The 25,775-nt window shown below is 38.1% G+C and overlaps 3 protein-coding genes and 1 pseudogene across 3 annotated transcripts; all 4 read right to left on the reverse strand.

The window, feature by feature from the left end:
* Positions 1-342: 342 nt before the first annotated feature.
* LOC141838245 (homeobox-leucine zipper protein HOX14-like) lies at positions 343-1,199 on the reverse strand (annotated as a pseudogene).
* A 4,880-nt stretch (positions 1,200-6,079) lies between these two features.
* LOC141837142 (cytokinin riboside 5'-monophosphate phosphoribohydrolase LOG7-like) lies at positions 6,080-6,712 on the reverse strand. Its single transcript, XM_074724596.1, has one exon. The coding sequence runs from the start codon at positions 6,710-6,712 to the stop codon at positions 6,080-6,082; it is 633 nt and encodes a 210-aa protein (XP_074580697.1).
* A 178-nt stretch (positions 6,713-6,890) lies between these two features.
* On the reverse strand, positions 6,891-9,471 carry LOC141837143 (adenylate isopentenyltransferase-like). Its single transcript, XM_074724597.1, has 2 exons — positions 8,582-9,471; positions 6,891-6,960 (listed from the first exon to the last, which is right to left on the reverse strand). The coding sequence occupies exons 1-2, from the start codon at positions 9,469-9,471 to the stop codon at positions 6,891-6,893; spliced, it is 960 nt and encodes a 319-aa protein (XP_074580698.1).
* Positions 9,472-10,350: 879 nt separating this feature from the next.
* Positions 10,351-25,775, reverse strand: LOC141838593 (putative histidine kinase 5). The gene is made up of 13 exons (XM_074726106.1): positions 24,970-25,775; positions 20,524-20,781; positions 17,764-18,216; positions 17,111-17,389; positions 15,843-16,012; positions 15,557-15,769; positions 15,280-15,466; positions 15,061-15,112; positions 14,707-14,936; positions 14,531-14,629; positions 12,079-12,683; positions 11,158-11,661; positions 10,351-10,748 (listed from the first exon to the last, which is right to left on the reverse strand). Exons 1-13 carry the CDS (start codon positions 25,234-25,236, stop codon positions 10,499-10,501), a joined length of 3,567 nt encoding a protein of 1,188 aa, XP_074582207.1. The 5' UTR covers positions 25,237-25,775; the 3' UTR covers positions 10,351-10,498.

Genomic DNA, 25,775 nt, shown 5'->3' on the forward strand with positions numbered 1-25,775 from the left:
CAACAGATGTCATGCTTTATGCGATTTTGGATCGATCTCAAGATGGTAAAACACTCTTATTTTCTTTGGAATTTGATTATTCAATCAATCCACAATATGTGAGTCTCATGAATCGACACAGAGATCAGTGATCAATGGTGTCGATCACCTAATGAGAACAATGCTACTATATATAGTTGCAAGTAGCATCTGTTGCTTAGTGGACTCCCATCAAGTGTACGATCAACAAACTAATTAGGAGGAGAAAATGCACAGCAACATCATCATCTAGCTGCTCCATACAATTAAGCACACACCTCAAAACTTGACACACAGTCGTTGTCAGTGGGAGAACAGCTAGGATTTGCCCAAGGGTCTTCGGTAATTTACAATGTTTAATCACATAAAGCAAACGAAGCAGAAACTAGCAACGATCTTCACATGCCATAGAAATTGTACCCCCACTCCTGTAGGTACATCAGCTCTGCTTCTTCCTCCATCGTTCGGAACTCTGATACTGCGGGCTGGTAAGTTAAAGTCGATGAGTTTGGACTTCCGGTCGGCTCGCCGCTGCCGGTTCCGCCGCAGGTGGAACCGAGGGAAAGCCTTCTAAGCTCTTCTTCAGCCGCAAGAAGCTTATCTTTCAACTTCAGCACCTGTCGATTTCAGAGCAATTGAAGTAAGTTTGATCGTCCGTCGGCAAATGCAGTTTCTACAGTATTGAATGAGGTACCTCCTTCTCGAGGTGGCATTTTTCAAGAAGGGTGGCGTCATGGACGGACTTGAGCTCGAGGTAGGCCTCCTCCACCTGTTTGCTCTTGTGCCGCACCCGGCGGTTCTGGAACCAGACGGCGACCTGCTTGGGGTCGAGCCCAAGCTCGGCGGCGAGGTACAACTTCCGACCGAACTGCAGTTTCTTCTCCTCCTCAAACCGCGTCTCCAGCAGCTTCACCTGATCATCGTTCAGTCGCCGCTTCTTCACGTCGGCAGCGAGGCCGCAGCGCGCCTTGCTCCTCCTGCGACGGCGGAGGCTCGGAGGCGATGGCTCCTGCTGCAATTGTCGGAAAAGCATTCCTTTGAGAAAGTTAACAAACAGATGCATGGCGGCCGGTGGAGCATTTGCACGGAAATAGGAAGGAGGAAGAGGGGGATCGAATACCTCGAGACGTCTGGGGGTGGTCGAGAGAGAAGAAGAGCAAAGTGTCTTGTTGGTGGCCCATGGCGCGCGGTCTTGGAGATCGCCGTCACCTGCTCTGTGTTCGACTTCAATGCTCGGGTTGAAATATATATAGCGCCACAATACGAACGAGGACGGGCAGTCATTAATTAAGCTTCTTCATATATATATATATATATTTATATATATAAACAAATATTAAATTTATTTAAAAAATAAATATATAGATGAGCCAACCCAGGAGAACATCATGAAACACACAAAAGAACTATAATATTGTAAGCACATAAAATAAACCATGTTAATTCTATCTATATATCTCTATCTATCTGACAAAGTGTTTTTCCTTGTAGATAGATTCGTATGCAAACACTGTGGCTTCTTTATGCATATCTCATTCATTTCGATTTGTTATTCAAATGGTTGTTAAAAAGTACATATAAATTTCATCTTGCATATATATATATTAGTACTCACTCCAGACTGAACGGAAGAGAATCAACTATTTAATTTGCATGCCTTATTGTTTTTAACGATAGAAGTACGTACACCGAGGCAGATGATAAAATATCATTACTGAGACCTTTAGTGATAAAATATTTCTATCATGAGTACAAGGGAATTCCCTGGTAGACTGATAACGAACGAAGAAGGTACCTCTGATGAATATATAATTCCATCAGTGCTGACAGAATAAAACAGAAGCTCTAGTGCTTGAGATTTGTGTCTCTCGTTGCAAAGTGCATATTGAATTTGAAGCGAGCTAGGCCTTGGCTCAGCTTCCCAGGATTCCTTTAGTTTAGGGTAGAAGAAGAAGAGATAGAGGAGATGTTACACCTGTAGCAGTCCTTAGATTTAAAGGTACATCATGATGGATGGATAAGTCAGTCCTTCCTGGCGTGAGTTGAGTTGGGTACTTGGAGTCAAGGTCACTGCGAGCGAGCACATGGGAAGCATATATATTATAATACGAAATCTATCCGACACCTGTCGCCATGGCATTCGCAGGGTCCCTTCCACCTGTCGAGATGCCACTGCTGCAGGCTCCCGGCCCCATTGGGCCGCCCGACCGGCGGTTCGACCGAGCGGTCCAGGGCTCCGATCCGGTTCGTGCATGAAAAGAGCATTCAGGAGCGTACGTTAACGTGGCCATGCATGCAGCCGGCGCGTTGTGGGCTCCATGCGATTATGAAATGGAGAGAGAGGGATGGCGACACGTTGTGGGTGGATTTGTGGGTACAGTTAATTTTCACGGCCTGAGTTTATGGGTGCACAAGTGCACCAAGCTAATTAATTATTAAGCTCTCCTTTTTCCACTTAATCACTTGGTTAATTACTCTTAACGAAATCAATTGCTCACTTAAGCACGTGGATGCACGCAATGGCGGAGCCAGCCCGGGTAATTTACCTGGGCTGATCTTCGACTGTAGACTGTTCCGACGAGATTACCCGGGCTGGCTCCTTAGTTTTCTTTAAAAAAAAAAATTTCTACCGTAAAATTAAGACTTTTCACGTCGGCTACCCGGGCTGTAGCCGGGGTAGCAGACAACGTGGCTCCGCCACTGGATGCACGAGCATACTATACCTAATCACCTTGAATTCCATGTAGTCAAAATCCTACCGAATCAATCACCAATTAATATAAGTGATCTTAAACCCAAAGTAGCTAGCACACCTTGTCAATGAAGTGTTTCATGTAGTTTTTAAGAGACAATTTGGATTTTTTTTGTCTTTTTTTTCTTAAAAAAAATTCCTCTAGGATTTTAATTATCTTGGTCAATTTCCACTTGTGTTCAATTAATATTCATATTTCAAAAGTTGCTTCTTGGAAAGTCTATCCAAAGCAATCACACCTGATCGAGTGTTTTGTGTCATATTTAGAAGTCAAATTAAACCATTGCCATACAATATCTTTTTGTTTTAAAAAATAAATGTTTTATCCACAATATAATGACATTCTGAATGAAGTTATTAGGACTTCAATATTTGGCACATAAAGCAAAATCTATGTGATGCTTTTGTCACTAATTTCTTACAGTCTTAATAATATTAAACCAAAAGTCCCTCCTCGAGTAGTCTATCCTAAGTAAGTACACCTATTTAGCATTTCATATTATTTTAAGATCGACAATGTTCTGTAGATTGAGATTCCCCCCTTTTAAAATATTGTTTTCTTAAGTTTTAATTATATATCTTAGTCAATTTCTTCTTCTATTTAATTAATCTTAAATCAAAATGTGCTCCTTGGAAAGTATACCCTAAGTAATAATAACACCTAATCAAGTGTTTCATATTACTTCTAGCTAGGTGGCATTGCCCTCTTAAATTTCAAAAGAATATATATATTTATATAATCACTAGTACCCTAAAAAATAAAACCTTCAACTTGGTCAAAATAAAATCTTAAATTAATCTAAATTGACTCCTAAAGGACCATGATTTATGCCACCTTTTAAGTGTTCTTGCTTGGCGTCAAGTTCCATGGAAGCTAACTTATAAGTAGTTTATTACTACTACTACTATTATTATTAATATCATTATCTTGTGTGAGTGAAGGACAATCCCAAGGCTTAATTTACATGCATCGATATATTGTTTATTATCTAAAGCAAGTGAAACCCTAGTTATGAAAACCTTATAAAACCTACGTACCTTACTTTTCCTCTAGGCATTGGTTACAAGGGACCTTGAAAAGAAAAGCCAGAGAGGTCACAAAAGTCGCTAAAGAGAGTAGATTCTTAATTGAGCACCAAAGTCCCTAAGCCAGGGATTCCATTCTTAATCATGATTAGAGGGCATTAATTAGGTGGATTAGGCAGTGGGAGGCCGAAACGTGGCCTTTCTCATCACGTCAAATCTTTACACAGATACCAAGAGGTCACCATATTGTTCTTGGGCTTGCTGTGGGTTAGTTGTTTAATGGAGGGTTCAGCTGCAACTGGCCTTTCTCCTTGCGACACGTCAGCACGCAGTGAGTATAGAAAGGACATGTGGGATGGATGGATGGTGGCTACTGTCTTCTTCCGTAAGCATAAGCAGCTGGCCTCCTGCTGCTGCTTCTTCTTCACGAGGCCTCAGCGATTAACTCAATGTGCAGAGATTAATATATATATATATATATATATATGCTTGATAAATGTTAATTATATATATAAATGCATGAGTGGTTTAAATTAAATAATTATGTTATATTTTTTTTACATGGACTTGAAAAAATAATCTCAATGCATGTAACGTTTGAAAGGTCTATGGGCTATGGCTGGCCACGTTATCGCGGCCCAAAAATGGGCTTCTAGCTACCTGGTAATTGGTAAAACTGGTGGCGAATGTTTCTGCTGAATGTCAATTGTCTCTGCACAATGTGTTCATCCATCCAACACAAATTTATATATAATATGTTTTTATCGTATCGTGATTTTGATAAAGTAGATAAGAATTTTTGGATTTTTAACTAAACCTTCTTTGACGGTTTAGATCGTAAATTATACAATTTGTAGTTCAATAAACTTAAGTTTTCGGACCACAGAGAAAGATGATAGAGACTGTAGGGAGCCCAAGGATGTCTGTATCTCCACAATAGCATGATATTGTATCACTTTGGGCCTAAGCCCTCATAGTTTTTTCTTGGGCTCTCCCCAAAAGGCCTCATGCCAATGGAGATACTTTCCATCCTTTTAAACCCATGATCTTTCCCATGTGTTTTAGATAAAGACTATGTTTGCACCCTTGCAACCCAACAGAGACCTGAAAAATACTCAAAAAGAGAGTTAGAATGGCGTAGAGATGGATCCCAGTAAACCACGTACTCTGACGCTCAAGTTAGAGTTGTGCGTGAGGAAGAAGTTTAATGACTTAAGGAGATTAGGGTTTATATGTATACATATACCCATGAGCATGGATTACCTTTTTATAGTAGTTAATCTCTGAAATATAGCATTTGTTTAGAAAATATTCTGAGATATCTGTTTCATTTTTTTTTGAAAGATTTTGAAATATTTATTTAAGAAATATTTCAAGATATTTTTTTTATTCTTTGGGTGGAATGATTTTAGAGTTTTCTAATTTTAAAGATGTACTGATTTTATGACTTTATCCTGCATATGGGGGTAATATATTTCCACCACATTATGAGCATCCCTAATTAGTAAGGAGACGTAGTCCGACTGACTAGACTGTGTTGTGTTGTTATCAGGATATATTGATGAGGTGTCATCGCCTCGTCGTATCACAAACATCCTCAATTAGTCTAGTCGAAGGAGGTGTAGTTGATTAAACCGTGCTGTATTGTTATCAGGATACCTTGATGAGGTATCATCGCCTCGCCGTATCACAAGCATCTCCAATTAGTCTAGTCGAAAGAGGCGTAGTCCGACTGACTAAACTATGTTGAGTTGTTATCGAGATACCTTGATAAGGGGTTATTATCGCCCGCTGTATCATATATTAAAGCATTTTATAGTTTAATAAAATTAAAGTTTTTGTGTTCAATTTAACATGACCTAAATTAAAATCACCTTCAATATTTAGCAAAAGATGTTTTATTTTATGGAATAGAGTACTGACATTAATAAAAAATATATGATTTCATCGGTGTATATACCTTAATTAATTATCGTATCCACTTCTTCATTAAAAGATGGAATTCACCATCCTAATAATCTCACACGATCGACCCTAATATTTGTAAGGAGGTAAATCGAGAAGTTGCAGTAAGTTACCATGATGAATAAAAGCATTGTCTCGACTTAAACTAATATTCTACTTTGTGGTAAACAATTCGGCCACAATTTGCATCACAATCTATATATGATGATAATCTTGAACATAAAATCTATAAAAGATTTTGTCCGGATTTTTTAATTTTGATTTCGTGCGGATTTTATTGTATTAATATCCTGATCGTAGGTGATTGATTTAGATTGATTATTGGATCAATTCCCCGGCCGCCTCCCACACAGCCGCAAGTCTGCTCGTCACCGCGTCCTCCACCGGCACGTACTCCTCCAGCTCCCGGAGGAGGCTCCGCGCATCGGCGGAGGCGACGAGGATCCGGCGCTGGTGCGGCGGAATGAACCCCTCCGCCACCGCCTTGTCGACGAACGCCAGCAGCGGATCGAAGTAGCCGTCGACGTTGAGCAACCCCACCGGCTTGCTGTGGATGCCGAGCTGCGCCCACGTGATCACCTCGAAAAGCTCCTCCAGCGTCCCGTACCCGCCGGGCAGGGCCACGAAGGCGTCGGCGCAGCGGGACATCTCTGCCTTCCGCTGGTGCATGCTCGCCACCACCTTCACCTCCCCTAACGTCTCCCCCGCGATCTCCCTGGCCATGAGCGGCCGCGGGATGATCCCGACGACGCGGCCGCCGCCCGAGTGCACCGCTCGGGAGACCAACCCCATGAGCCCGACGCCGCCACCCCCGTAGACGAGGTCCACCTTCCCGACCACCAGTTCCCGGCCGAGCTCCACGGCGGCGTTCCCGTAGCAGTCGCGGTTCCCGGCGCTGCTGCCGCAGAACACGCACACACTCTTGAACCTCGACGTCGTCGTATCCACCATTAATGTTGTCGCCTCGATCGGACGATAGATCGATCGATCAGCGCAAACGTGATATATATAGAAGAAACGGAGGCAGAGAGATCATAGCTGTCGTACTATTTTAAGGTTAAGTTTGTTTCCAGAACATGATTAATGCTTCTAATTTAGTTGGGTAAACATCAATTAAAGCACTCCAAATTTAGTTTACGATAACAGCTAGCTGAAAGGCTCTTCTTCTTCTTCTTTTAATTTGCTGTTTCTCGATCGATCGATGAGTAACAATGGAGCCTGCATGCTCATCAAAGCTGGACCCTCATCTTCTAACTTATAGATCGATCATATTCCTGTTGCTATTATGCATATGTGTGATCTAAATATTTATAGTATTGATGTTATTGATTACGACGGAGCATAATTATATTGTAGAAGAGGATAAGACTTCAAATTTCGATTAAGTCAAGATAATTTCCCCTCCTCTATCATAATCAACTATAATTTGTCGATTTACGTACCTTCTCATAAATAGTCATGATGAATTTTATTTTTTACTTTTAAAATTTTAATTATATTATTTATTTGTATTCGTGGATTGTATGTGTAACCCTGGCCGGCCTTTTTAAAAATGTATTAATATATTTGAGAAAAATAATTTTTTAAAATATTATTTCTTTGAAGACTGGCCAATAGCCATCATCATGCTTGTATGCCATCTATGATATATAGTTTTTCCAACAATATGTTATTTTTTTTATAAAAAAATCATAAATTATGATGGCATGGCCTTCTATGATGCCCTTTATGCTATATATATGTTTATGTTTGAAGAAGGAAATGAGTTTAAGGTGGGAAAAAATTATAGGGAAAAGCAAAGAAAAGAAACGGAAGGGAAACAAATTCCTAATAAAAGGAAGAAAATAAAAATAAAAAATAAAAAGGAAAGAGAGGTGGGGAAGAAGAAAAAAATAATAGAGAAACTTGCGGTCGCAAGAGAAGCCATCGACGATAATGAGCAAGGTCAACCACATCTATGAGCGAGGTCGCTTGTAGCTCATGGCCACATGGCTCGTGGCTCGCAACTCTACGGGAGACCAGGGAGCTAAGGTCTTGGTGTAATATAGATAATAATATAATATAATTAATAAAATATAAAATATTATAATTATAAACTATCATAAAATAATTAGTTTATAATTATTTTTTTGAGTCTTCTATATATTTTGAAAATTTTATACTATACATTTATTATCAACTGTTAAAAAAATATTTTTACATAGATAATAAAATTATTATTCATCCAATTATCATTCATTCAATGCTCAATCTATTTTTCATAATATTCATGGCAAAAAACACTCTCTTTGCCATCACAATCAAAAGATCTAACAATACTTATCACAACATTCGGAACATTTATAGGATCATCCAACAACATTTACCACATCACTAATAACACAAAAAAAATTAAAAATTAAAATTTTTTCTTAGCGGTAGATATAAGAGTTAGTTAAAGTTAATAGAGAAAATAATACATATAAAATACACATGATTTCGTATGTAAAATGAATATTTTTAGACCATTAAATTTATGTGTCATATTATTTGCTCCATTAAAACTCTGTCATCTCAAATTAGCTAGAAATGCTCAAATTAATTATATTACAGCACATTTTATCAATGACAATTTTAAATGAAAATATTATAATATTATTAATATGTTCAATTTCAATAAAATACTCATTTACATATCTACTTATATATATATATATATACATTTAATCATTTATTTACAATGAGTACAAAGTCTCCACTTCAATTATTAGAATTAAGAAGACTAATTAATTAATTAATCTGAGTATATATATATATATTATATTATATTATATTCCTTTCAGAAACCTTGCTACAGCAGCCTTGCTCGGCTGCACCACGTCCCTCTCCAAGGCCTCGGCCACGGCTGCGTCAGGCTCCCCTGCCAGCTTCGCCGCCACGACTGCCGTGGCGTCCACCCGCAGCAACTGCCAGCCCAGCGACGCCAGTTGCTCGATCTTCTTAACCTGCTTCTCCATCAGTTCCCGCGTGTTCGCCTTCATGGCTGCAAGGGCCGCCGCAAACGCCTCCTCGGTTCGCCCATCTTCCTCCCCGGTGAAGTAGGCCCGAAACTCCGGCACCCCAATGGCCTGCCCCAGCCCGGAGTGCTGATCCTTGGAACCTTCTTCCGTCGCGAAGTAACGATCCAGCTCCTCCACCAGGCCCCTTTCCAGCATCTGATCGATTCGCCGATCGAGGCTCTCTGTTAGCACCTCTGCATCCACGTGCAGCCAAATGAAGCAGCCGTCGTAGCGCAGCTCCTCCTCTTCCACCAATGGCTGCTCGAGCGACGCGTAGCGTTGGGGATCGCACGAACCGGTGAGCAACGCGAAGACGAACGAGTTCGACCCTCCCACGACAATGGGGACGCCGCCGCGGGCGGCGATGTCGCGGATTGCCTGGCTCGCCAGGGCTTGAAATTCAGAGGCAGACATCTCGCCGGCGGAGGGATCGAGCACGTCGAGCAAATGGTGCGGCACGCCGCATTTCTCCTCCGCGGAGATTTTGTTCGTGACGATGTCGAGGTCGCCGCGGTAGACTTGAGTCTTGTCGGAATTTATGACTTCGCCGGAAAATTCAGCTGCCAATTCTACAGACAGCTTGGTTTTGCCCGTGCCGGTGGCGCCCATGATTACGACTATTCTTTCTTTTTCTTGACCGTGCGTTTCAGGCTCGTCGCCATGGCTCGACATGTTCTTCTTCTTTCTCTCTTCACTTTTTAATTTTAATTTAATTTCTGGCTTTTCTTGCTTTCCTCTACGTGCCCCTCTTTATATATTAATTGATTGTAAGATAAAATTTCTATTTTTAACAAAAAAAAAAAAAACAACAACTGCGAGTGAAACAACTTTGCGTTAGTAGAATGCTATATATGATCAGCCACGACACTTTTCCAACAATTTTTTTTCTTCCAATTTTAGTAAGCAGCTTGTAGTTAGGGTTTAGGATTTAAAACGTTATGAAAAATATAGTATGAAACTCAACATAACACATTTCATGCAGTAGATCTCATATCCATATAATAGGATTTACATCTATGCAGTTGAACGTATCATGTTGAATTTCATGTTACATATTTCATGTAACGTATCATTTTTTTTTAAAAAACACATATTGTAAAGAAGAATCATAAATATTAACCAAGCTCCACAAGAAGGGGGGAAAATGCATAGATGTTAAATTAGAGAACAATCTTATTATATATCACAAAGATCCAAAGAATTTACAATGTTTGATAAAAAAAAAAGTAATGGTAACAATACTCTCCCCAACATCAAAAATGCCCTATTTCCTTACACCAAACCTCTGATGAAGCATAAACACACGAATTTCTTTACACTAAGAATACAACATCTCCCTTAAAAAAGCAATAATTTATCTTTAATATGATCGATCTATTAATGTAGAGCTGGCAGCTAATCCTGAATAAAAGTATTTCGATCAGCTTATCAGCAAAGGAGCATGATCATGATCTTCTACTGCTCATTACAAGACGTTAGAAGGCCACAAAGTGAACACCTTGAGAGAAAGATGTCTTAGCCGAACGAGAAGAGCCATAAGGTTAGCCAAGCTTCAGCTAATGACATGCTGCTCTATCTATGGCTCACGCATATGCGCATCAGTTCGTTATCTTTGCTCACTTGATCTCTTTATGATTGTAGATTTGGGACAAAACCAGCCTAGACTCTTAGAAGGATCATTTCTGTTATGAACTTGTATCTACGTATCGGACTCGAAAAAATGTGCCACAGCAGAGTAGAGCTGTTGTTCTTCGAAAGGCTTGGAGACATAATCATCCATACCACTGCGCAGGCAATGTTCGTGTGTTGCCTGAATTACGTCTGCTGTCATAGCCAAGATATGTACATGCCAGTGAGACTTGCCATATATCTCCGGCGATACATCTCCAGATGCTATTAACTTGTTCACTGTGTTCTCCATCTCTCGAACTTTTTGCGTGGCTTCAAAGCTGTAAAAATTTATAGCAGCATTACTAATATTTTCAAAAATTGGTTGGGAAATAGAAAACAACTAGGCACTTAAAAGAGCATGTAATTTGATGAAATTAAAACAAAATGTCTTCATTGATGTGAGCATCTAAAAATGCTTAGTAAAACTAATTGGCAGACGTAGGATTATGAATCGAGGGCAAATTATATTATTTTTCTAAGATGAACAAGATACCAAAAGTGATTAAGAACATTGTGATAGTGGGAAAGTACCATAGTCCAGCATGAAAGGATGATTATTCTGCGATAGGACAGACGGAAGAGAACAGAATATAGACCAAAGGTGACACGATACAGCATACAAAGTAAAATGGCCAAATAAAAGGATATCCATCAGTTAACATTAAGGAAAGACTATATGAAAAGTACCCGTCCATCTCCGGCATCTGGACATCCATAAAGCAAGCATCAAAATTGTGGGGAGGCTGTAGCCTTCTAATAGCCTCCTTTCCACTGTCAGCACATGTAACTATTGCGCCAAACTTTTTTAGGGTACCAGCAGCAACTTTTTGGTTAATTATGTTGTCATCAACAACTAAGATGTTTTTTCCTCTGAGAATACTTTGAAGTGCCATTGGTTTCGCCTTGGTGTGCTGCCGCTTCTGACCCAAGCTTAGTGCTTTCTGCAGACAAGCAACAATCATACTCAAGCGCAGTGGTTTCAGCATGCTATCAACATATCCTGCCAACTTCAGGTCATAAACCTCAGTAGGGTTTAGGGAAGTCGCTATCAGAAACATCTTTGGTTGAAGGTCTTTGTGCATCACTACACCATTTTTTAAGGATTCTGAAAGAAACCGAGGAAATGAAATGCCTGACCCCTCACCCCAAGCATCTTTGTCGACAAGAAACATGTCTATATGACTCCTCTCACTGCATAAGATAAAATACATGTGTTACAAGCACCACAACAAGTACTTTCAATCTTAAGATATAACAAATTCCCAACCAAAAGTACTGAAAGATTGCAATTAAAAATTGCAACATATCTGGCACATCTCCCTATTGATTGAAAAAAAATAGCAGAGGATCATGATTTGTACTCCAATATCCAGATTCTAGAAGAACAGAATTCCAGTAATAAATCATCATAGAGAGAGAGAGAGAGAGAGAGAAAGGATAAGATGGTAACGGGAAAAAGGGAATGAGTTTACAATAGTGACTCCAGTTAATCTCTTTAGGAATTTCTCGTTAGTTGACGATTTGGTTGTAAACACATTGTAAGAACATGAAGGGAAACTAATTGTCACACTTGCACCATGCATTCATTGATATATTCAAGAAACATACCTGGTACTGCAAGAGTCCACTATGGTCTGGACAGCATTTTGTTGTTTAGTTACAACATCAACAAGTATTCCTAATCTTCGCAAATGATACTTGATAATTCTAGCACGGATACATCTCCCGTCAGCAACCAATGCTCTTAGACCTTGAAAATCTGATAGAGTAGAATCAGTATAATGCCTCTTTATGTCTCCCGAACTTTTGCTTGCTTCCTTGAATACAGCAGTGAAAGAAAAAGTACTACCAATCTCAGGTTGACTGACAAATCCAATTTCTCCTTCCATAAGATCTACCAAGCATTTGCTAATGCTCAGGCCTATTCCTGTCCCGCCATATGTCCGTGAAGTTGAACTGTCAGCTTGCATAAATGGTGTGAAAATACGGCTTTGAGCATCTTGAGGTATTCCCACACCAGTGTCTTCAACAGTGACTATCAAGTTAATAGCATTATCACCTTCAGTTGAAGATTTCAACAATGTAAAATTGTCCCAGATTTTTTGTTTATCTACTACCTGACACCCACTCAGTGTTTCACAAAGGTCATCTTCCATATTCCTTACTTCTTCAATATGATAAACTGAGACAAATATATGCCCCTTCTCTGTGAACTGAAATACATATATATAAGTTCTAATGTTAATCATAGATGAAACAACTTCCACAGGAAATTTGTCAAACTCCTGAAGTAGTAACTGGTAGAGAAAGTACAGATGGTGCAACTTCCAGAATATATAATAAATATAATAACAGATGTATGGCAGCCAAAAATATTACAATTCATCATCATTACCATCAGCAGCACAGCTGATGGTGTTTTCCCCAATTATTTGGATTGCCTATAATTATATGAAACTACCCTTTAATTAAGCTCAAGGCAACATCACTACTAATTTTCAAATAAGTTAAACCATTCTTTTATTGCAGTAACCAGAGTTTCTTTGGCCCCCTCTCCACCACTCACATCTTCAACTCTAACAATTCAGTCACTCTAAGATTAGTAACCATGTTTGGCAGAATTGGCATACTCGAATCGGGATCGGCTGTGTAAGATCGGGATTGGCCCATGTCTATTTGATTCCTAGCGAGAACTTGGACACCCCTCCGAGATATATAAAATTTAGATTATTCAAAGAGAAATTGATATTGAATTCATGCTAGTTGTTGGTAATTGGTTGAGATATAGAAAAAAGAGCAATCAAATTTGAGAGGAACAAAGTTCAAGTCGTTGGCATTCGATTGAGATATAGGAAAACTCAGATAAATTTGAGAGGAACTTAAGTTCTCAGTGAGGAAGGTGAATGATTCAGCAAAGGCAGAAAAGGAAGCTAATACACCAACATCGACACCTATTCTAAGATGTTTTCAAGAACGAAGACAAGTGATGTTCTCTACATCTTCTTAGATGTTCTTGAGGAGGTTTTCAAGATTAATTAATTTAAATTCAATTAATCTAATTAGAGCAATTTAAATAATTTTATTAATCAAATCAATCAATTTTAACTAATTTAATTAATTAAATAAGTTTGTAAAATTTTAATTAACAAATTAAATTTATGAATTTTATTAAATTGGTTAACTAATTTCAATAACTAAATTTAATTTAATTCTGTTTTTTAAATTAATAAGTTAAATTCATAAAGATTTTGCATAAATTTATTTACAATTAAATTAATTTAAATTTTAAATCTAATTTGAATAATTAATTAAATTAGTTATAATTTATTTCAATCAGATAGTAAAATCAATTTAATCAAACAAATTAAAAATATTTAAATTGATTAAATTTAATTAGATTAATGAGAATTATTTTAAATTAAGTTAAAATTGATTTATTTAACTAAAATTACGTAAATTAATTGAAATATTTAATCAGAATTGAAATTGATTAAAGCAGAATTAAATTGATTAAAATTAAAAATTAATTTAATTTGAATTAAAACTACTTTGAAACATAATTTAAACTTGATTTAATTAAAATTAACTAAGGTAAGGGTGCATTGACTTCTTAGTAAATAAAGTAACACTCCATAAGTTACGCTATCCATAGATACATACCAAATATAAACACATAAAATTTAAGTTCTTATATAGCTTTTCTTGGTTACTTTAATCTTTATTAAGATATAGCCCGGTGCACGAAGCACTCGTTAATGCAGAATCTCGAGGAAGGGTCTATTGTATGCAGCTTTACATAGCATTACAAGAGGTTGTTTCAGCAACTCGAACCCATGGCCACCAAATCACACGACAACTCGAACCAGTAATTTATTTTTCTGTACTAGGCAATATTACTCAGTAAATCCAATAGAAGACTATCGTATATATTAATCTGATGGTTTAGTTAAACAAGTATAAGAGAAGGATTTATAATCCATGTTCTTGATTGTCACAACCTCTTCAAATACATGTATTTATCTGTAAATATGTAATAAAGCAGTAGGTCAAAGATATTAACCTTCACTGAGTTTCCAACAAGATTTGTAATAATCTGCCTGAACCGCCCTGGGTCTCCAATCAATATTTCTGGAACTTGCTCAGATACATACACTGCCATCTAGTCAACACAAAGACAATAAGAAACAGCGGAAATTTTCAGAATTCGTAGAAGGTGTGAGTTAATTCAGATTTTACCTCTATGCCTTTAGCTTGTGATTGGTCAGAAAATAGAGATAGCACATTGTCAAGGATGTCACGAGGATCAAAGGGGACAGCCTCTAGCTCAAGCCTGCCAGATTCTATCTTAGCAAGATCAAGAACCTCATTTATAAGAGCAATTAGAGCCTTTCCACTTAATTGAGCAGTTTTTGCAAAATCTTGCTGTGTCTCATCAAGTTCTGTGTCTATCAGCATCTGCAACATACCTAATTTGAGGGAAATAAATCTTATTGGCATTCTCTTCTATATGCATTTCAGATAATGAGAACCAACTGTAGATATCTTATGAATTAAAGTGACAATCTTAAGGTTTTATGAACTGTCACAAACCTAAAACACCATTCATGGGCGTCCTGATTTCATGTGAAACTGTTGCCAGAAACTACAATAAGAAATAATGACACGTTAGATGGAGAGTGAAAGCAACAGAATAAAAATTGGAATAAGAACCTCTAATTTCCAGTTATTAAGCAAAAATAGAAGGGAAGAAACCAGTATCAGTGAGCCACATGTGGCTCATATATTGTTAAGTTACAAAGAATAAAATACCTGGGACTTGGCTACATCAGCAGCTTCTGCTTGGACTTTCAGCTCCGTCATCTTACGATAATCATTTTCCACCTCCTCAATACGGTTTAGAGCTGCATGAAATATATGCCCCACAAGGAGAACAATTACTGCTACCCCTACTGACATTGCTATTGCTGACCAAGGCAACTGAGGTTTGTGCTTAAATCTACAACACAGAATTTTTCCAAATTAGGCAAAAACAGTTTTTCATTGGAAAAATTGGTAATATGCATATTTTCTTTATTAGAATGGCTACCTGCAATGCATTTCATGTTTACGTGTTGGATCCCCAAAATCAACACCACTAATATACATCTCATCAGCACCAGCAGCATCAGGACCATACATCCTAATAGGTGCAGAAACATTTGTTGTGTCAAACAAATTAACAACTATTGTTTGCTTGCTGGCAAGCTGATGAAGAAGTTTGTCCACCAAAGAAGGGACGTCAAATGATGCCCCAAGATATCTAACCAAGAAAAAAAAATAAAACAGTCAAAAGCTAGATTAGGAGGTAGAAAATACTGAATTTAGTTACATACCCTACAGTAGCTGTAATGCGTTCCTCTGGTGTCGCATTGGGAGGCAGGCTAGTGTTATACACTGCAAATGTTAGCACCACACCTAGATGATTGGACTTTAACAGATTAAAAGGAGAAGTTAAGACCCCCTTCCCACTAGCCCTTGCTCGCAGTATGTTTTCACGATCTTGCTGTAACAAATTAGAACAAAATGATTAAACCGGCATTGCAACACCAAATGATTAATTCTGTTGAATCAAAAAGGAACTTCTCATATATTTAATAGTAAGACTTGTTTTTGATTCCTCATATTTACACCTCAACAGCAAATTTGTAAATTTTTAATAAGGACAAGACGTGATTTATCAACTCCAACAGCCAAGGTGGAAGAAAGCTCAAAGCAGCCAAGCATGTAATACTGAAATGTGCATATTGTTAAAGCCCATGAGAGAGCCCAATCCTACCCAAAATGCCAAGGCACTTTCCTTACATCATTTTACGAAGTGAGGATAACTCTGATACCATATCAAAGCCTAGGGGGCATGCCTAACCATATCATTATAAATGTAGTACATGCCCCTCGGACCTAACATCATTTTTTAAGTGCATTTGACCCTGATAACATGTTAAAACCTAAGAGAGAGAATCCAATCCAACCTAAAATGCCAATGCACTTAGGTAGAGGTCTCTTGATATTTAAATATATTTAAGGATTCTCGTTTTAGGATGTGGGACTAAAGATGAAATTTTCCTCTCTGTGACACTTCTACTCCTAACACATGCAAAGCTCAAGTTTAGTTAGTTTAATAGAATCAAAACATGCAAAATACAAAAGAAGGTTTGAGGTTCTCATCCATGCCAGATATTGATAGATGGTTTTAGGCTCTTAGTCAGTAGGTTCAACATTGTACTTGTATCCACAAGTCAATAAAGGTAGTATCCACATTTACCACTTATACACGTTTTGCATTAAACACTTTATATACTAATTATATGCATGCATGGCTAACTATAGCTATCCAACATGTGATTTATTTGAGCAAGCAAAGGCTGAGAGAAGATCAATAAACCATAATACTCTCATGGAAAACATGCAGATCTATTGTTGTGTATTGCTCAAGGAGAGCCTAGATCTACTCATCTGATCCAAGCAAATGTACATAGAACAATTGATCTATGAATATGTTCAAAAAACAAATTCTCATAATGGAAATGGAAGTCTTAGATCTAAAGTCAGATGAAACAGAATATTTAATATATGAAAAAAATACATGCTCTTAGGAAGTCACCTTGCCGGACATCATATCAATTGAAACAATGTGAGATACTGTTTCTTGTGAGAAAATAACAGGTGCATATTCATCTTGAACAGGCGAGGGATCCAACTTCTCAGGGTTGAAGTCATCTTTAACCAGGGACTGGTCCTCTGTCTCCATCTTTTTTATCTTCCATCCATACTTCTTCTCAAACTGCTCCCTCTCTTCATGTAATACTCTTAAAGAATAGGCAACGCCACTCATCAATGGCCTCTCAAATGCTGTTCTTGCTGTGTACTCAGCAAATATTTGCTGCAACAAAGATATTAATTGTGTCATGACTTGGATGTTTAATTTACTACAAGATTCACAAAACATTACACGGCTCTTTACTGGAACTATGTAAAAGGATGCGTATCTTCTCATCATATATTCGCTACATCATGCATCTTAAGAAAAGACTCAATAGAATAATTTTCATAAAAGCTAATTACGGTTCCAAATTCAATCTAGAGAAATAATCAATAAATCTTATATTTTTCTAAGAAGCTAGGTCAGTTGACTCCAAAACCAAAAAAAGACAAAATAATCACACAAGGGAATGCAACATATAAACTCACTTATTTATTTCATCTTATGACAACAACCAAAATCATAAAGAAGGAATATGCAACATGTTGAAGTACCTGATCAATTGTAGAAGGTTGCTTTCCATGGTGGAAAGTTGAGACTAGAATGGCTAAAGCATGCACATGATTCATGCTCACATTAAACTGATCCTGCAGCATCCTAGCTCTTTCATCACACATGTTAACAAGAGTCTCTTTCCTCCTCTCAGTAATTGTTGCATTCATGCTCACAAATATCCACAAGGCGACTGACAGCCCAAGTATGATGCCTAGAAACAAAAACTTTTTACTCCATTTGCCGCTGCCCTTAGAATGTTGTCTGTAATGTTGTTGCTGCTGAAACTGTTTATGTGAAGACTTTGTGAATCTGCCAAAAGCAAATCCAATAGAAAAGAACCCTATGGCCAATATGAGCATAGGAAGCATGTCAAACAACGTTGCTGAAAATACTCTATGATGGTCCTGCGAAGAATTTACCAATTCCCTTTCATATGACAGAGTTTCTGTGTCCTATACAAATGGCATACAGATATTGGTTAGTAAATATTTTTTGTCAGCACATTTAACTAACACATCAAACATTCCTCTATACAACCCCACCAATGCCGGTCCCAAGCCCGGATGAACAAGGGCGAGGGTTGTGCATTAGGTTGTCAGCCAACGTAGACTTTCAAGCAAATATTCAATCAAACGTTCCTCTATACATAGACAAATGGTAGGAAAACATTCATTTAACCAACATCAAATAGTAGGTAGATAACATCTGGTTTCATATTTTTGTATCTTGGATGCAAAAGCAAAAAACGAATTCAACTTCAGCATACATATATTACTCTCACACTTAAAGAAAAATTTTATCATGTCAAGAAAGAAAGGCATCTAGGCAAAATTCGCAAGGTCTATTCTTTTGACAGATAGCACTTAAATACTGCCCATTCTCAAGCATCTTTTTTTTATCGCCTGGAACAATCCACATACAGCTGACCAGTGATTGTGGCGATTTCTGTTTCATGCAGATGACTTGCAACCCGTTATCCAAACTGAGAACCGGTTTTTTAGGTTGGCTCGCCCTTGTGCGATCATGGCCCTTTGTCCCAGAAATAGCAGTATGTGTGCCTCAGAGATCATAAGGCATATGATGACTTCACATCAACTTCGCTTTCCATTAGCTTATCATTGACAATCTATTCAGGGTCCAAAATCAATGATTGCAACTCAACATGAGGGTTGCACTTGTTGCAGGATGAAACCTAAAAAATTACAAGAGCTGTATCCACCTTCTTGATACACTCCTCTCTTTCAAAGGGACCACAGCTGGTCAAGCCGGGTTCTTCTTGTTTTCTCAACTTTTTCCTTCCATACCATCCCTCTTTAATAGTGAACAAAAAGAGTGTAGGCCCTTGCCATGATGGAAAACTAACACAAATGACGTGTAAGGGCAGGGGAAGATAATTCCTAGATGCCATGGATGTGCAGAGAAGGAAAGGAGTGGGTTGATTTTCTCTACTCTTCTTCATCAAATCATGTTATGGTGTTAGTCCCATATATTTAGGGTCAACTTGATTTGGAAAGGAGTTGGTTGATTTTCTCTACTCATCTTCATCAAATCATGTTATGGTGTTAGTCCCATATATTTAGGGTCAACTTGATTTTTTGCACTAATACAAAAAGTATTTGTAATGGTACAACCCGAAAAAACAAAAAGAACATTTATGATTAGTCATACCCTTTACATGTTGGGCCTAGTAGAGGGAAATTTTGATACTAAGACAAAGTAGATATTGTTAGGATCAATGTGTGGATGGCCGGTGGCTAGAGGAGGGGGAGGGGAGTGAATAACATATAAGCTGCAAATTAAAATATCTTCTTTAACAATGATATAAAAATAAAGCAAAGAAGATTACTGAAAGTTCGTACAAGCCTCTAAAAGCCCTTAAACAATGTCACTTATATGTTGGAATATAAATATCAAATTCATACACAATGGCTTAAAGAAAATGTCCTAGATGCTTGTATAAAATGGACTCCAATGGATAGCCAACAACTAGTTTTCAAATAGTATCAGTCCTGACTGAAATCATCAAGCTAGTTGTTGCAAGCCAACACTCAATAGTTCAGTCAATTTAACCAAACCTTCAATTGACTAAAACCCTATTCACTCACCTTTGGCCCAAGTTCAGTTGACTCAAGCAAACAAAGAGAATTCTATGTCCAAACAAAGATTTGCAAAAAAAATCCATGCTCCAAGTCTTTACATGCCCAAGGCCTCCATATTTCAAGTCTACATCTAGCACATCATCCATGACAATGTTGCCCAAAGCTCCAAATTTTAAGTCTTCACATGCCAAAACCTCCATCCTCTAGGTCTTCAACCGACACAACTCAACTCTTTCAAGTCACGAGATCTGTTAACTCCAAGTGCACCATACCAAGTCCCTGTGAACTTGATGCATGTATATTTAGTATTTCAGGCAACTCTAACTAAAACCATTTACCAAGCACAACAAAGCATCCTAAGGTAATGTGGTTGATCAACCATTTATGAAAATTGTTGCACCAACAATATGCCCAACCACTTATAAGTATTGTTGCACCAAAAGATATTTCATTATCCTTCAAAATTACAGGCCTCGTGGTAGCTATTAAGCCACACCAAGCATAATATAGATACTTCCTCTGCTTAAATGTAAGAGTATAAAAACAAGAATATCATCCTCATTTTGCAAATTTCCTAAAAATTCTTATAACGATAACCAAAAAGCAAGCATGTAAAACTCAATATTCCTTCAAGTGAAGTAAAGCACACATTTTGCAAACCTTTACAAATATTGCATCCATGTTTGCTGAAGAAGGCATTATTTTTTCAGGTATATTATCTGGAAGAGATGATTTTGCAGCACCATCACAGCCAATTTGCAGCAAACACCTCCCTTGAAAGAATATGTCATTCCCTAAAAGGTTTTCCTGACCTTGGTTATGGTCCACCTCTGCATTTATTGCTGCTAAAGTATGTAGGAGGCTACTGCTGAGCTTCACGTCATCTATAGATTTGTTCATGCACTTGAAGAATCTTTCCTATAACACGAAAGAATAGACTAAGATAAGATGTAACTGCAGCTGACAAGGAAATGCCTTCCTTAGCAGGACAACTACAAAATTATACCTGAGAGCATACTATATTTTTCTTAAACAAGTAAGCTGGATGAATAACAATGATCTGAGATATGGTTGAGCCACAAATTAAATTGTTCCATTTCTTTCAGAAACCTTCCTCTTAACTACTTAAATATGACTTATCAAACAACCTTTGTATCATTCTCAATAACAATGTTTTTTTTTAATTTCTAACCAGGGAAAACATAATTTATGCATGTATAATGAATCAATTTATTAAAAATTTTCTTATGCTTTAAGAAGTTATACGCTAAATTATTATTGTTATAAGTTCTCGTAAGCATACATCTTTACACATTTTTATTAGATTGAAAGAACTAAGGACAACCATAAGATCCAAGAAACCAAATCTGTGTTTGATTAAGAGTAGAAAACTATGTAATTTGTTTGCAAATTTGCATCTCATGTGGATTATAACTCACATTATGCATAACCAAAGAGCAGGTTCTGTGCACATGTAGAAACTGATAAATATGGTGTTAGAGAAACATGCGCCCATGGAATGTAGGCTATACTTGGATCCACTTATCATCCTAACAACTATGGAATCTAATAGGACAGACACTTTAAACAATGTTAATAATGCAGTAGATTGTGGAATATCACACCAATTAAAGACTGATCAGTACAAAATTGTGTTAGGAAATTGCCAAATGATCAGTTTTCTTGAAGGCATGCACCTTTTGATAACAACAAATGGGGAAAAGAAACGTCAGAATAGTAAATTAATCATTTCTATGCCCCTAACACCAATAGCTAAATATTAAAATAGGTCTTCATGCAGCTTGCTGGGTTACACAGTGCCATCAAGCATATTCTTAAATGTCAAAGAACATATCTAATTAACATGTAGACTGCCATGAAAATTCTGGAGCTAACTATGAGTGGCAACTGGAGATATCAGAAGTAAAAGCATAAATTTGTTGTGTTTCCTGATGAAGTATCTCAGTATCCTTCTAAAGGCAAGTCAGAATAAAGTTCATGACATGGCTCTAGTGACTCATAACCTTAATGTATTCCCAAATCACAATTCTCCAAACATGATCATAACCTATAATAAAAAGAGAACTAAAACCAAGTCTTCAGTTTCAAGTTGAACAAAAAAATTATTGAATTTATCAAGAGAATGCTAGCTTTGGATATATAACTGACTGAAAATCACAGGAGTGTAAATGTAGTTTTAAGCTTTAGAAGGTTACCTCAACTATTAAACTTTAGCAAAGGGGTGGTACTTAATATAAAGGAAGGAAGTGTATCTAACCCACAAAATCAAGCAATTGAAAGATTTCGTCCAATCCAGGATAATACATGAGATCATAATGAAACCTGTACTGGACCAGTTGGTCAAACTGGGAAACCAGGAATCGGCAACACTTCCAGTCCATTCATGATAAAAAAGGCAGAAAAAACAATTGACCTTGATTGAACCAATTAACATGGCCAGGCTTGACTGAATGTTTTCAAAAGTAAAAAAAATCCTTACCATCTATCAAAATTAGTAATCAAATGAAAAAATATATTGGTTATTCCTGCTTGAGATCACCTACGGATGAGTCACCAGTTGATGATAGTGAAGTCACGCAAGCCTTGCAGACGGTGGAGCTCCTGCCAAGCTGCAAAGAGAAGGAGAGTGAGAACGGAGGCCAGGGGGTGTGCCCTAGCTTAACTGCTCCGACGTTCAAGTCAGGTCGCGAACCGGAGATAGAGAAGAAGAACCAAAAATGTTAAGGAAGGAGAGTGTTGATTGTGTGTCTGTGTACTTGCGCCCGCTAGAAGCGGACTCATTATATGGAGTCATTGGGGGAGATGCTCCATCGCCGATAAGGAGAATATCCCATTGCCGCGGTAGTTAAAGGTCTTATCACTCATATTCGTTATGGTCCAGGACCGCGCTGCATTAATCGTGCTATACTGATGAGGTAGGTGAGTTACCATCAAATATTATATCATTACACGTGTCCTTCTGGCGGCGGTCTAGGCAGAAGCGTGGACTTGAAGAGGCTGAGCTGACTGAGGGGTCGACCTCTAGCAGGAGATCACGGATTCATTCGGGAGCAAAGCCAACGAAGCACCGAGTGGGACGCTGAGTGGGCCGCAGAGTCGGTTGATTAGGGAGCCGAGTCGGAGATCAACTACTAGGCTAGAGGGGAGAGCTCGGGATGTCACTGAGAGGAGAGCTTGGGTGGTGAGGAGAGGAGAGCTCGGGCGGTGAGAAGAGCTTGAGCGGTCACTGAGAGGAAAGCTCGAGCGGTGAGGAGAGCTTGGGCTTAGAGTGCGGGGCCTCGAGCTGAACTAGCTGTGGGGTTGGGCACTGATCCGAGCCAGTTGGCCACGACGTCGGGCCTTGTCTCTATCGTGTCATTGTCAATTGGATCAGATCTTGGCTTTCTTGACCTAGGAGTACTAACCCATAACATTGGTCTTTCAAATTGAACACAATCTAAGACAACCCATTACATTGCATCCCTTTCTCATCACTACACGCAACCAACCATTCTCTTTTGGACTTTCACTCTCAATTCCCCACCATCGCCATCCTTCTATTCAAATACTAACATTTTAGTTTTCAATTCCCAAATTTATAGCTAATTAGAATCTGATGTATGAATGTTATCTTATTATGTATTAGGAATGATAAGAAATAGTCTAAAACATATACTTGAGTAAATATGAAGTCAACTCTGCTGACCTAGGCCAATCAGACTAGTGAACTCAAGGTTGATGTCTGGGTCAACATGTTGTTTGATTGTTGACTCACAGGTTCAACCAGTAAACAGTGACCCAGAGTCTTCTCCAGGTTGATGTTCAATCCAAATCTGATAACAATGCATAAGATACTTGACTCTGAACTAATCTTTCTGTCAACATCAAAGTTCATCAAAGTAGTAGTTCCTAGGATTCAAATAATCTGTTAAATACAGATAAAATTTTCTGCAACAATAAAAGTTTGAGGGGTGTGACATATGCCATTCAGCCTTCTTATGAATCAACCAAAATCAGTTCTATCCATTTAACAATTATATATACATTCTATAATTTGAACATGTTAAACAGCAGTCAACTTCTCTATTGTATTTTCTCATGACACGATAAAAAGGAAAGGAATGCACTCTGTCAAAGTTACAGTCATGGCTTGAAAGTAGCCTCTTTGTCGTGGTGAGAAATTTGTGCATTTTAACTTCCTCCGGACTCATTGAACCTCATCTGACTTAGCCCTTTAACATCTAAAATCAGGTCTAACTCAAATAGCATTGCCATCAATTTTTGTGTACAACATCAGCGGAATTTTCATATTTAGCAAATGTTGGACAATCAACAACGTATTCATTTAGACTAAGTTGATGCATAATTTATGGTCAGAAAATATTTGTATGATTGCTTGAAGAACCCTTTCAGAAAAATAAAACCACTTACATAAAAGTGATCAGATTCAATGAAAACGGAATTCTTAGTGATGTAGGATTAATTAACTTATTATGTAGAGTACTTGATTTTGTAACCAGACAAAATTTGTCCATACTTTTGTTTAATTGTATTCAAGAAACTCTTTGGAGCCTTTTATGGACATTTCGAAATGGAGAATTGGAACACAACAGCATATTATACTCACAAGCATAGTTTATTTTTTATAACGTTATGATGCTTCTGGCCTTTTGCATATAAAAGGAGCATTTTAATGCAAAGAGGCTACCAAGATAATGGGGTCATGTCTCAAATGTATCTATGATTCATCTAACAACTCGTTGGCATCCAGTATGACTTTTTAGGCATTCACAATACTAAACTTCACCTAGTTTTCTAAGAAACAGATTCATCGAATTAGTCTAAGTTAGGTAAAGAAAACAACAAAAAGTAAGTTTAAGAATTTTGGTCAAACAAGAAACCCAAATCAAGGTTCCATTTCTAATATTCTGGTATTCAAATACAACAACAGGTTGTAACTATATATAAAAAAAAGTGCACACACGCATCAATATACAGATTGTAAAACCTTAGCTACTCCAAGCGACATAGAGTTTCTCAAATCCAGAAAAAACTCGCTTAACGGCTACCCAGCTAGCAGAGTTGCAATAGTAAGGTAGGGTTTACCTGCTCCAGTGATGATATTAGCAAAGCCAAGGAACGCAGATGATATTTGCTGATATTGAATCGATCAAACAGGATCTGCTTTCTCGGATACTGCAAATCCCTAACTCCCAACTTCTCCAAAATCCCGCAGCTCCCAGATCCCCATAACAACCACATCGAGCAACTGACGCAACAGAGAAGAGTTAGAACCAGCAGCAAAACGTTTCTCGACCTTGGGCGACCCGTGCATTGCTGCTCATCAGCAAAGGAGACCCTTCGCTTGGCCATCCTTCCCCGAACTCGCCTTCCCAGATTCAGAAACGCCAGAGGATGCTGGAAGATGTGATCCGACTCTCCTTCAATCCTCAGCTACTCACTATTTTCACCTCCCAGCCACTCGAGGAGAAGCCCAGAGGCACAGGGATTTCACCAGCGGAGGGGACAGGAAAAGGATGGTTCCCCTGCCTCCCTTCTTTCACATCAGCCATGATTTCTTCTTCTTTGCTTCTTTCCACCCCCTATCCCTGCATAGTCCCTACACCCCATCAAGGCCGCACCTTTTTAATCCCCCACTACAGAAAAAAGGCCATTAATAGGAAGAATCCTGGAGAAACCGACTCTCTTTCTTCCTCAATCTGGCCGGAAATCATTGATCCAGCCTCCCCATCCGGTGATGGAAAAGGGCAAAACCCAAAACAAAAAGGCAAAAGAAACAAAATATATCTTCAACGGTGAAAGAAAAATCAGAGAAAGCAAAGAAAAGAGAGCGCTTTCTTTCACTCCACTACTCTCCCTCTCTCTTTCCCCCTGCTTTTGTTGTTTTCTGC

This window comes from Curcuma longa, chromosome 11, assembly GCF_044706935.1.
Source record: "Curcuma longa cultivar G26 ecotype Majalengka, Jawa Barat chromosome 11, ITB_CL_G26_1.1, whole genome shotgun sequence".
Classification (NCBI taxonomy): Eukaryota; Viridiplantae; Streptophyta; class Magnoliopsida; order Zingiberales; family Zingiberaceae; genus Curcuma; species Curcuma longa.